The following is a 13,924-nucleotide window of genomic DNA, read 5'->3' as shown; positions in this document are numbered from 1 at the left end:
CTTGTGGATTATAGCTCTTCATCTTTTATATAAGCTTTGGATTACAAATATTTTGACCACGAGCATCACTGAAGAGATACGTATTGTCGAAATGCGCATTTGGTGCAGGAAAATTGGCACCGTTAATATCATTGCAAGGTCCTCATGCCCGTCAGACAGTTTTCATCTGACCTCGGCCTCATTTCATGGACCAGTGAATAAGATTAAGTTTCCCTGGTCTAGTCCATATATCAGATACTTTAAGCAATAAGTCTTTTATAATTGGTGTATAGAATAAGTGTAAGGTGTATATGTCCAACTGGCAGGTGACATCTGACCTTGACCTCATTTTCATGGTACAGTGGTAATGTTAAGTTTTTTTTGTTTTAGTCTTTTTTAGCTCACCTGGCCCGAAGGGCCAAGTGAGCTTTTCTCATCACTTGGCGTCCGTCCGGGGTCGTCCGGCGTCGTCCGTCGTCGTCGTTAACTCTTTACATTTTGAACTTCTTCTAGAGAACCACTGAATGGAATGAAACCAGACATGGCATGAATGATCCTTATGAGGTGCTGACCTAATGTTGTCACTTTGCAGCCGATCCATTATCCAAGATGGCCGCCAGCGGGGACTTAGTTTAACATAGGACCCTATGGGAAATGCATTCAAATGACTTCTTTTAGAGAACCACTGAATTGAATGAAACCAAACATGGCATGAATGTTCCTTATGAGGTGCTGACCAAGTTTTGTTACTTTGTAGCCGATCCATCATCCAAGTAGGCCGCCAGCGAGGAACTTCGTTTAACATAGGACCCTATGAGAAATATATACAAATGTTTTCTTTTAGAGAACCACTAAATGGAATGAAACCAAACATGGCATGAATGTTCCTTATGAGGTGCTGACCAAGTGTTATTACTTTGTAGCCGATCCAACATCCAAGATGACTGCCAGCAGGGGGACTTCGTTTAACATAGGACCCTATGGGAAATGCATACAAATGACTTCTTTTAGAGAACCACTGAATAGAATAAAACAAAACATAGCATGAATGTTCCTTATGAGGTGCTAACCATGTGTTGTTACTTTGTAGCCAATCAAACGTCCAAGATGGCCGCCATTTGGGGACTTAACATAAGACCCTATGGGAAATACATACAAGTTTCTTCATATAGAGAACTACTGAATGGAATGAAACCAAACATAGCATAAATGTTCCTTATGATATGCTGACCAAGTGTTGTTACTTTGTAGCCGATCCATCATTCAAGATGGCTGCCAGTGGGGGACTTAGTTTAACATAGGACCCTATGGGAAATACATACAAATGTCTTCTTCTAAAGAACCACTGAATTGAATGAAATCAAACATAGCATGAATGTTCCTTTCCTTATGAGGTGCTGGCCAAGTGTTGTTACTTTTAGCCAAATTTTATATTTTTTTATATTTTATAATCAGGTGAGCGATACAGGCTCTTGAGAGCCTTTAGTTTTATATTAGACATTTGCGGAAACTACGTCTATACCTAGGATTACACTTTAGACTTACGATTACATTTGACGAAAACAAAGGGTCATCTCAAAGTAAATATATAAATAATAGAGATATATAGTAAAACCAAATGATTTTTTTTTTATTGTAAATTGGTCTTTTCGACGACATACGCATATGGTTACAACCTACAATGCATTCGAATCGCTGTATTAAATGTCGCAAGAAATTCCAATGAATTTGTGTATTTTTTTTTAATTGGCGTGATCAACCTTTACTTTATAATGTGTCAAAAATCTAGAGCCACGCTTGTTTATAGAAAAGAATTATCCACATCGTATACTAAAATGATCACAAGATATCTATAAAAATTGTACTCCAAAAAAAAAAAAAAAAACGCAAGACCTTGCAGTCTTTTTTCCTGTGTCGTTTAAAAGCTATGACAGGTTTAGTAACCACTCGTCTCGATTGGCCCGTCTGTCCGTTCATACCTCAAAACTACCTTGGGTAAATTTTATAAAAGTTTTTTTTTGCTCCATTGAGGGGACTCATTTACAAATCGTTATAATTAATAGCGTCGAAGCGTGAAGGTGATTTCTACATCTACCGTGGAGCAACTTGCTGTTTGGTTATTTTTCATTTTCAAGACTCACTCTAGAAAAAAAAATCGTCAATATTCTCTTGGCTTGATGGAAGGCAATGATATATTTTTACTTCTGATTTCGGATAATTTAACTCAATCAATTACATGCAGTGTCACAGACCCAGACACGTCATTAACCTTGACTAATTTGAAAATTAAAATTTCAATTATTTGAGTTCATCTTTTTTACATTTGAACATAGTCTGAACATTTGGAATTATATATTCTACTTAAAAATATTCATTGATGACGGTGTCAAGGGCGGATCCAGCCATTTTCAAGAAGGTTCCCAACCTAGTGTTCAGAGGAGTGTTAACCTTATACCCCCATTTAAATGCATTTGTCGTCCAAAAAAAGGATGGGTTCCAACCACCGGAACCCTCACCCTGGGTCCGCCACTGGGTGTTATTTTTTCGTGGTATTTTTTTTTTAGTTCTAAAACGGTAGAAAAATTAAACAGTTGTTCTAATTCATAAAATAAAAATAAAGAGCACGTACAATGATAAAATAAAGAATCGTTAATATCTTCTTCACACCTACAATGTACATAAACTAACCATCATGTTCTTAAAAAAAAGAAAATGTAACTATGTATGCATTTCAATATGCATATTGTTATGCGTTTACTTTTCTACATTGGCTAGAGGTACAGGGGGAGGGTTGAGATATCATAAACATGTTTAACCCCGCCGCAATTTTGCGCCTGTCTTAAGTCAGAAGCCTCTGGCCTTTGTTAGTCTTGTATGGTTTTTAATTTTATTTTCTTGTGTACAATTCGGAGTTTAGTATGACGTCCTTTATCACTGTACTAGTATACATATTTTTAAGGGCCAGCTGAAGGACACCTACGGGTGCGGGAATTTTCGCTACATTGAAGACCCGTTGGTGGCCTTCGGCTGTTGTCTGCTCTGTGGTCGGGTTGTTGTCGCTTTGACACATTTACCATTTCCTTTCTCAATTTTATACACATTTAATAATGTCATCGTGCTTCTTAGTTGATCGCCCTTTTTTAACACTAAGTCTTGCTGAAATAAATTTCTAGTTTTCCCAACCTAGGCAATGGCAATCGTTTTTTTTTATATTTTACCACTCTATCATACTCCGGTCTCTGTCCGTACCTTTAAATTAAGCACAACCTTGATACCAACATATCCTAGATACAATTTGTAAAACCCCAATGTTCAAAAATTGAAAAAAGTCGTACGAGTTGGATCTAGTTTTGGAACGGCATTATATGTTTGCACTTTGAGATGACCCATGATGTAAATGCTACCTGTAAGTGTAATTGTAATCCCAATCGTAGGTGTATGAGAGTTTTCGCAAATGTCTAATACTATATGCAATATGTCAACTGTATTTGTTGTATGGAAATATTTTACAACTCAACATACTGAAGCTGCACACCAAATATAAATTATGATTCCCTTAAAAAAAAGCCAAGAAAACTTTTACAAATTTCATTGTACAATGAGTGTTGTAAAATGATAAACTGTTAGCAAACAGGAAGGGGATATACAACAGATATAACAAGAGTGAACACGCTGAAATGTCTCGCATGTTTATTGATTTTATGTTGATAGTCCTAAATATCTGAATATATACTTTTACTACAGGTATCACATTAACATAATTAAAGAACATGAAGCCAAAGTCAGATAAACTAAACCAAAATACATATGCACCTTACAATCATTGGATACACAAAATATAGTTGATTTGTTGCTTATAGTTTCTTAGAAACAAACTTGAAAATAAGGTCAAGGTCAAATAAAACCTTTTACCAACAAATGCCAAAGATATTGCTTATTAGGTTTTCTCAGAGTAAGGTATTAAAACTCCAATTCATGGCTTATTTACGAATTAAATAATTTCGAGTGCTCAAAAACCATAGAACTGGGATTTGTTTTTTGTGTGTGAATTTAAGGGCTCAGACTGAGAATTTCCTCAATTTTGATAAATTTAAAAGAAATAATTAAGGTTCCAATTCCATCAGTCTAAGTTGACTTTAGATGAAATTTTCTAATTAGTATATGCCTTTTGGTTATACAGCTCTGAACGTGTTGAGGTCTTATACATTTGGCTTTCGAATCTTTGAATTTGAGCATTCCTTATGAAGGTTAATCATGTTTATCTAGAAAAGCACCTCATACACACAAAATTAGTAATTAGTAAGACAAACTCAAACAGAATTAAGGCATTTTCAGACAAATAGAGACAGTATACATAACTTGTTTCCCATGATAGAACAATGCACTTAAATTACATCTGAAATAATTCTTTGGCAATGATTTTGATGATGCAGTCAAATAGAAACAGTAAATAAAAAAGTCAATAATTAATTAATAGTAGAAAATGATTGACACAGTCCATTATAAAAGCCGAAAATAAAATGTTATGTTTAAGCCAGACAACTTGTTATCTTGTAATAACTATTTTTTTGTGAATTCGTTCCTCCATTGCTGGTATCTGCTATAATTTGAAAATGTTGGAAAGTGACCTTTAGCTGTTTATCTTCTGATCTGTTGATCTTTTGTGAATTGCTGTCTAATTATCCTTCATACCACATTTATGACATTAAACTTGAATGAATGGTGATATGAACTATTTATACATGGTATACACATTTCTTTGTAGATTTATTCCAATTATGGATGGATTCAATACACTGTTACAGTAGATTGGAAGAGGACAGAAATAAATCTGATGTCAATAAAAGAACATCAGATGATCTTGATCCACCGATAGTTATTGTTGGCACTTGGAAAGATGCCTTGATCTGTGATGTAGAAGAGGTATTGGAAATTACAAATGTTGTCAGATGTTTGTATAAAAAAGTAAATGTGGTATGTTTGCCAAGGAGACAACTCTCCAAAAGAGACCAAATGACACAGAAATTAACAAGTATATATCGCTGTACAGCCTTCAACAATGAGAAAAGCCCATACAGCAAATTGTTTATTTGTACAGATACCTGTTTTACTGTTTCACCAGACCAACACATATGACATATATTGACAATATATAAATGCAAGCTTTATCACATTGTAAGGTTAAAAGTGTTTATAGGAAAAGCAATCCGTTTTAATAGTTTACAAAAGATCTTTCAACAATTTCTGAAATATGATATAGTACAATAAACCCATCATGCATGTACAAAGATAAGAGGATTATTTTTTTTTTTTAGATTGATGATGCATGCAGAAAAAATATTTCAAAGTATGCAGAGAATATATCAGACGATGAACTAGGACATATCAGGCAAACATACTTCATTTCCAATACAGATGATGATCCCAGTGTATTCAAGCAAATACGAGAAAACATCCTACGTTTAGCAAGAACAATGAGAACATGGAATACAGATTATCCTTTAAAATTTATTCAGCTTGAAAAACGACTTCAAGAAAAGAAGAAGGTGTTACCTATTATTTCCTTTCAAGAAATTCAGAATATTGCTATTGATACACATCAGCCACTTAATGATGAAGAACTTAGATTGTTCCTGGAATTTCACCATGAGATCAGAGCCTTAGTTTATTTCAATGATCTTCCTTCTTATATAATTTTAGACACACAGTGGTTGTCTGATGTTTTTAGATGTATTGTCACAGCCAAAAAATTTAGTGCTTTTAGTATAAGAAATAAAAACAAATGGAGAGAATTGTATAGTAGAGGCAAATTGCATAGCGAGGTTTTAGACGACATATTTAGAAAAGGTGAAAGCATTTTTTCCAAACACAAGGATCATATCCTGAATGTAATGGAGAAATTTGATATCATTATACGTCCTAACACATCGGAAACTCAAAGAGAGGCTGGTGATGACAAACCTCTCTATTATCTACCTTGTATGATTAAATCAGAACCCGAATGTGATATATATAAAATGTTTAATGTGACGGAAAACATATGTACTAAGTCTACCTGGTTATGTTATATGTTTAGGTTTCTACCACCTCATTTAATTAATCATTTAATTGCCTCACTGTGCAGGAAATATAACGTTGAAGAAGTTGTCACTAAGGAACAGAAAAGACAAATTACTCTTTTCAGAAGCTCAGCTGTCTTTGAGTTACAGAAAACGACAAAATTGAGAAAATTACTTATTATGAAAGGTCCAAATATTATTCAAATTCAGATTTGGCAGTTTGGGAAGCAAGTCACTGTTGAAAGAGGTTTGTTCAAATACATTGCAGACTTTGTGACAGAGGAAATAAGCAAGTTAATAAGTACAAGATTCAAGATGTCTAATGTAAGATTTGAGTTGAAGTGGGAATGTGGCCAAACAAAACCAGAGTGTGTGACAGGATCATTTGATTTAAGTGAAGATCAGGAAAACATATATTATTGTAAGACATGTACTACTATACACCCATTCACTGGTGAATGGTTAGATCTACAACATAAAACATCTGATGTAAGTTAAAGATTTATTCATATTTTACATGTTATATGTATTCTATATAGAAAATGTGTAATTATATTGTACACTGGTTACTATCTTTCAGTCCTTCAATCTACCTATAGCCTATGAAAGTTTTCCTTGCTTTTCTCCTGGGTACTAAAGTTATAGTTATTGAGTGATAAAAATATTATTTGCACTTTAACAGGTCAGTGTGTTACTGTTTGGTATTGAAGAAATAATGCATAGGGGCTTGAATTTATACTAATTTTACCACGGGTTAATTGGCTCTTTATGCTGAATACTTTACAGTGAGAGTGAAATATCAGCATAAAGGGCAAACCCGTGGTAAAGTTAGTATAAAAGCAAGCCGCCATGAATTATTTCTATTCCAATAGGACGAATATGGCCATTCGTTTTGATGGAGGCGCTCTCGGTGAAGGAAAAAATGCCATTCCCATAAATAACGCACTATTAAGACGTTAAAGAACAGAGCAAATGGAACTAGTGGCATGCTTTAACTATTACAATAACGTATTTAGATAGGTTTGAATGATTTTAAATGATAGCTTAATTACATGCATGTCACAAAAAAAACATATGACGTGGGAGTACAATCGGAACCGCCCGAACAATATATTCATATTTTACCACGGGTGTGTACTCAAAGCGTATAATGGACGTCATTTTAGATTTCGATATATATGGGTTAAGTAAATTCTATATTGGGTTAAAGCTTTGCTCTCACCACATACAATTTATGATTATTTTCATTAATAATTCATAGTTTTAAGTAGAGTGATGTTTTAATTAAATATTAGGTAGTAGTGGTCAACCGATAGTGGTTATTAACTTTTGTTTAAAAATTATTTTTTATTGTCACAGAGTTCTGAAAATGTTCCCAGATCTAATCTTCAAATCGAAAGCTCAAGTCAAACCCAAACTACAGTTCAATCCACCAAGGTAACAATCTATTATTTTATTGTATAGCATATTTGTATAACTAGTAGTAAGTATTACATAAACAATGATAAAGTGCAATGTCAATTACTTATTTTACTTAAAAAAAATTCTTGAGAAAATATCATGCATTCGTCAAATCGAGCAATTGTCTTTGGATTGACACTATATGCTTTGTAATAGTTCATTCCATCAAAATGCAATCTATTGAGACAATTCATGTTATAAAATCATGATACTCTTAACTGAGCATTTTACACATTTTAGCATTTTAGCATTACTGACCGAGTAGGCTGTTTCTATGATTTTGCGCCTTTTACCTTCGTCCCTGATTGTAAAAAAAACAGGGATGATTCCAGGTGTTTTCAAATGGGTCCTTTGACCATCAAAATTGGGAATTTTCACCCAATTGGGAATTTTTTTCCACATAAAATCTATGATGAAATAACATTATTTTCCTGTGAAAACGGAAATTGTATCAAGTGTTACCTGTTCCATAATGTGTGGACATCCTATTTGATGAATGATCTATCAACATGTAAAAATGTTCAGACAGTCGGACTTTTGATTTGAGAGCCAGGCAGAAATATTGATTTATATTTTTTAGAAACATATTATATAACCGGTTCTGTTGGGCGATCTGCTTTTCCGAGATCGGCACCCATTAAATTTATCAAAATTTATAAGTTTTACTCCCTGCCGAGGTCTGCTTTCACGAGACTCATTTTGACAAAAAGCATCTATTATCGACCTGCTGGGCGATATGCTTTTACGAGATCAAATACTCCCATAGCATTTTCTTCAATTTTATTTAAAGGTCTGCTTTTACGAGAACAAAGGTATTGAGAAACGTCTCTGATAAACACACAATATAAATTATGATTACATACCTTATCCTAGCAATCTTCCGTTTACATTATTCGTATTCGGATTTTAAAACCCTTTGAAGACAAATGCGGAAAAAATGGAATTGCCTAAATCGGTGACGGAAACATTTCCGGAAATATCGATTATTTTTTTTTTTTTTTTTTTCTGAATTGGGAATTTATTTTCACACAACTTTTTGGGGCCGCTGGAGGAATTGAGAGCCACTCAGCGGCCCTAAATTATATAGAAGAATCATCCCTGAAAACAAACATTTCCTTGAGTTGTATGAAACTTATAGGAATAAAATTGGGATGGAAATGGGGACTGTGCCAAAGAGACAACAACCCTACCATAGAGCAGAAAACAGCAGAAGGTCACCAACAGGTGTTCAATGCAACGAGAAATTCTCGCACCCGGAGACGTCCTTCAACTGGCCCCTAAACAAATATATATATACTGGTTCAGTGATAATGAACCCCATACTAAACTCCAAATTGTACACTAATTTCCAGTTTTATGAGGTAACTCATCTCTAACTTGTTTTACTAATATGCATACATAGCCATAAGACATATTTGCATGCTTGGCTATGTCGATTATTCAACCTATCTTTATGTTAAGACATACGTGCAATCTTGGCTATGTCGATTATTCAACCTATCTTTATCTTAAGACATACGTGCAATCTTGGCTATGTCGATTATTCAACCTATCTTTATCTTAAGACATACTTGCATGCTTGGCTATGTCGATTATTCAACCTATCTTTATCTTAAGACATACGTGCAATCTTGGCTATGTCGATTATTCAACCTATCTTTATCTTAAGACATACTTGCATGCTTGGCTATGTCGATTATTCAACCTATCTTTATCTTAAGACATACGTGCAATCTTGGCTATGTCGATTATTCAACCTATCTTTATCTTAAGACATACGTGCATGCTTGGCTATGTCGATTATTCAACCTATCTTTATCTTAAGACATACGTGCAATCTTGGCTATGTCGATTATTCAACATATCTTTATCTTAAGACATACGTGCATACTTGGCTATGTCAATTATTCAACCTATCTTTATCTTAAGACATACGCGCATGCTTGGCTATGTCAATTATATAACCTATCTTTATCTTAAGACATACTTGCATGCTTGGCTATGTCGATTATTCAACCTATCTTTATCTTAATACATACTTGCATGCTTGGCTATGTCGATTATTCAACCTATCTTTATCTTAAGACATACTTGCATGCTTGGCTATGTCGATTATTCAACCTATCTTTATCTTAAGACATACTTGCAATCTTGGCTATGTCGATTATTTAACATATCTTTATCTTAAGACATACTTGCATGCTTGGCTATGTCGATTATTCAACCTATCTTTATCTTAAGACATACTTGCATGCTTGGCTATGTCAATTATTCAACCTATCTTTATCTTAAGACATACTTGCATGCTTGGCTATGTCGATTATTCAACCTATCTTTATCTTAAGACATACGTGCAATCTTGGCTATGTCGATTATTCAACCTATCTTTATCTTAAGACATACTTGCATGCTTGGCTATGTCGATTATTCAACCTATCGTTATCTTAAGACATACTTGCATGCTTGGCTATGTCGATTATTCAACCTATCTTTATCTTAAGACATACTTGCATGCTTGGCTATGTCGATTATTCAACCTATCTTTATCAAAATAGAATAAAAGAATAGGTGCCACCTACATTGACAAATTGTCTTCGTAAACCTTTCATGAATATTACCAACTATTTTCTATGGAAAATGAATGACATACTTTTTTTTTTTTGAGGTACGTGTCCGTGTCCAAGCTGGTGAGAGGGAGTTTTCAAATATCAATGAAAGGGCAACAGGAACAGCCATTTCGACAGGGGTATGTAACACCACATTGTATTTTTGTGCTATATTCATTTCCTAAAAATCGAAATGATAAAACAGGAGAAGTTTAGTTTTCCATTCGATATCATAATAATTTAAAGATTGAACAATGACTAGATATATATAGAAGAACAAAATTGTTAAAAAGATTAAATGTAAGTATTCTTTTATCGATGGTTAAAGTTGAACAAATGTTGACTTCCACAAACATTAATGTGAATTAATTTTAGAATGTAAATTCAAACACTTGAAATAGAATTGTTGACAGAAATATTTCTATTTCTCTTTCTTACATGTCTATAAAACCAGGTTTAATCCACCATTTTCTACATTTGAAAATGCCTGTACCAAGTCAGGAATATGACAGTTGTTGTCCATTCGTTTTTGATGTGTTTTGTCATTTGATTTTGCCATTTGATTATGGACTTTACGATTGAATTTTGCTCGGAGTTAAGTATTTTTGTGATTTTACTTTTTTTTTCATCAACACAAATCCCTTTTCTCATTAAATAATGGCATTATTTTCTGTTCAACATTTGCCTTTGTGGAACTTTTGATAGTCATCATACTGCTGTTAGTTAAGTTGAAGCAATTATATTATCATGAATGTTTTAAATTGTTAGACCAGATGCTAAAAATTATCAATAAATGATACATGTGTTTAATTATTATGGTTTTCCTATGTAAGAAAAAAAAAACATAAATTTGACACTGTTTCCTTATCATTGATATCAAAACAAACTATTTCTGAATTATTATCAGGAAGATTTTGTCAATAATTATTTTGAAACATTATTCACAGATTTCTCCAATTGAGTAAAAGTTAGTTTCGGCTTTGGTGCCAGCTATTTAGTTTTACTTATTAATATAAACTGTTTATGTTTTTGTTTTCTTGCTAAAACTTCTGTGAGTACTTGACCAAGTTAACTGTCAATTGATTCAGCCAAAACTTATGTGAAGTCTTATTGTAGATTATCTTGTTCTTGTTTTACATCACAATTCTTAACTCTTAATATATTCTTTCCAGTTCACAGAAGAGGAAATTAATTTTACAAAGATGGGAATGATAGCATTGAATATTTTTGCTGATGTTTTATATGATCTATTGAAACCAGATAAACCACATCTACGTCCAAGGTGTGATTGTGATATAACATACTTATACAGTGAACACAGGAAACTTAATAAACATGTTCCAAGTAATTCAAACCACCCACGATGTCATCCTGGACCATGGGGAGGATGTTGGCAAGATTTTAAGAATACGGACATAGCTATTGGAGATGATATTGAGCGCATACGACTTACAAGAAACGAATTACAACATTCTCAGCTATTTAAACTTGACGACATGCGTTTCAATGAATTAAGTAATATATCAAGTGACCTTTTAACAAGATTTGATCGCCATAACACACCAACAAAGCTGTATACAGATCGTCTGAAGGAAATTCTGGCTAAATCTATTTCTAAAGAGGAAGTGAAATCAATTGAAAATGAAATATCAGGTACATATGTTTTTAACCGTTCTTTTTTTTTTTTGTATTTCTTAGCCTTTTTCGTTTTTCCTGTAATGTACTGTTTAATATCCATTAATATAATCTGGGCTATTTTCGTGATTTCCTAGAAATGACAATGACCATAACTAGACTTGTTTGTAAAAGAATAAGGGTAAATGAAGACTTGTTTGTATTAAAATATAAGTGTATGTAGACTTAACAATTTATTAAAGTTGAGATTTGCTAAGACCCTGTTGCGATATATTTTATGCGTTCCGTTACCTGATATGAGTAGTCATTCTAACTTCGCCTACTGATTTTGCCATTGATAAATATTTTAAGTATAATTTGAAACAGTTATAACAAGGATAACTCAGGAATATAAATATTATCATGTTTAGTCTTCTTTAAACCGACAGTAAAAAATGGAGCACCTATTAAATGACATACCAATTGCACTTTGGTAAATTATTCTTGTCCTAATCAGTAAATGTGCATTATACAAATGCCACTTAAATAACACCAATCGTTCAATTAGTAGCTTATAATTTTATTTTAGGGATGACGATTGAAGTTGAAATTGAGCACTAAATCAATGTTCAACCACAATAGAGAAACATATCATAAGAAGTACACAGTTTACCAAAGTAACAGATTCGAAGTCGATCATCTATAATAGAAACATAAATCTGTCAAATTCAGGTTGAAACTATCTATTCATAAAACTATAGACAGCAAGATGAAGAATGCGAACCAAGTGGAAAAAATTGGACTAAAGTTAAATATTTGACTGTATAATTACTGTTTTTTTTTAATATTCACATGCAGCAAATACTGTAATACTAATATTGCTAATAACATACTACTCATATAATCGCTATTTACATATTTTAATAAATATGTGTGAAACTTTATAAACTTGTATCTATAAGTATTCTTACAGTGAAATCAAGAAAACTTGTGCCGTGAGAAACATAAGACAAAACAGGAAAGCATTTTCTCTTTGTTTTTCATGAGAAGATATAAGAAATATTTGTCCATAAGGGCATCAGGTGTTGATGCTATATATATATTCACAGCTTTATTATCTAGGCACCCCTTTATGGCTGGAATATTGTTTTGTTATGTGTCTATCCCAGTTTTTTTTATATATATTCACCGTCTTATTTCATTCATAATAAAAGGAAAATTAAAAAAATACCCAAGTCAAAGTGAACTGCAGTTCTTCAGCAGTTAATTAGCATTCACAGTTCCCACTTGACAGCAATTATTTGGCAGTTTATTAGCATTCACAGTTACCAAATATAAGGCAATGATTAATTTGCATAAAGGCATTCCAATAGCATTCCATAGCCTTCACAGTTCTTTGGCAGTTATTTTTAACGAAAAATTTAAATGAGATCTGAATATTCATGAGAACTGCTATAATAACAGCTATCAAATAATGAATATTCATGAGAACTGCTATAATAACAGCTGTCAATAATGAATATTCATGCCAACTGCTAAGTTTTACATCCTAATATGGTTTTATAAACTGCTAATAACTGCTGTGGAATGCTATCAGATCTGCCAAAAGTTGCAATAGTAACAAAGGCGACACATGAATACTGGTAATCAATATACAGTGTACAAGATATGAAAGCAAAAATTATTAAAATTCTAATATTTTACTGTAAGTCTTATGTGAAATTTCAAAAAGTTGTACTTAAACTTATATTTGTAATTAGAGCAGTAACTATACAATCTAATAACAGACTTAATTTTAAGGGAATGTAAAAAAAAAAAAGAGTAGCACTTACTTTAGCTGGTCTTAGATAGACCCTTTATTAATTATATAAATGGCCGTAATGATATAAGAACATTTAAAAATGCACTTTAAATATCAAAACTTTTAAAAAAGCAACTTGTTTAAGAGCTATTACTGCTAAGAGGCTTATCACTACCTTGACTAAGTGATTTTCAAATAAGAAGTTATTTCATTGTTATCATTATTTTATTACCAAACATGCCAAATGTACTGTTTTTATTCTATTACTAGAACACACCCGCGAAATCGCGGGCATTCAGAGCGGAGTTAAAAGTATGTAAAGTGTTGTTAGAAGTTTTATACCTCCTCCTTCATTTCCAAAATTCCCAATTTTTGGTTTTCTATCAATTTCAATATGAACATAC

General features: G+C 32.8%; 1 protein-coding gene across 1 annotated transcript in view; it reads left to right on the top strand.

Annotated features, from left to right (window-relative positions):
* Positions 1–12,921, top strand: part of LOC143083958 (uncharacterized) — an 83,244-nt gene extending 70,323 nt beyond the window's left edge. The window contains exons 15-20 of the mRNA XM_076260375.1: positions 4,745–4,902; positions 5,295–6,527; positions 7,398–7,475; positions 10,165–10,245; positions 11,278–11,758; positions 12,309–12,921. Of these exons, the coding sequence (XP_076116490.1) occupies positions 4,745–4,902; positions 5,295–6,527; positions 7,398–7,475; positions 10,165–10,245; positions 11,278–11,758; positions 12,309–12,340 (2,063 nt within the window). The 3' untranslated portion in view covers positions 12,341–12,921. The remainder of the gene's footprint in view (positions 1–4,744; positions 4,903–5,294; positions 6,528–7,397; positions 7,476–10,164; positions 10,246–11,277; positions 11,759–12,308) is intronic.
* Positions 12,922–13,924: the final 1,003 nt, after the last annotated feature.

This window comes from Mytilus galloprovincialis, chromosome 7, assembly GCF_965363235.1.
Source record: "Mytilus galloprovincialis chromosome 7, xbMytGall1.hap1.1, whole genome shotgun sequence".
Classification (NCBI taxonomy): domain Eukaryota; kingdom Metazoa; phylum Mollusca; class Bivalvia; order Mytilida; family Mytilidae; genus Mytilus; species Mytilus galloprovincialis.
The sequence above is the reverse complement of the archived record's forward strand: the minus strand, read 5'-3'. Positions and strand labels throughout refer to the sequence as shown.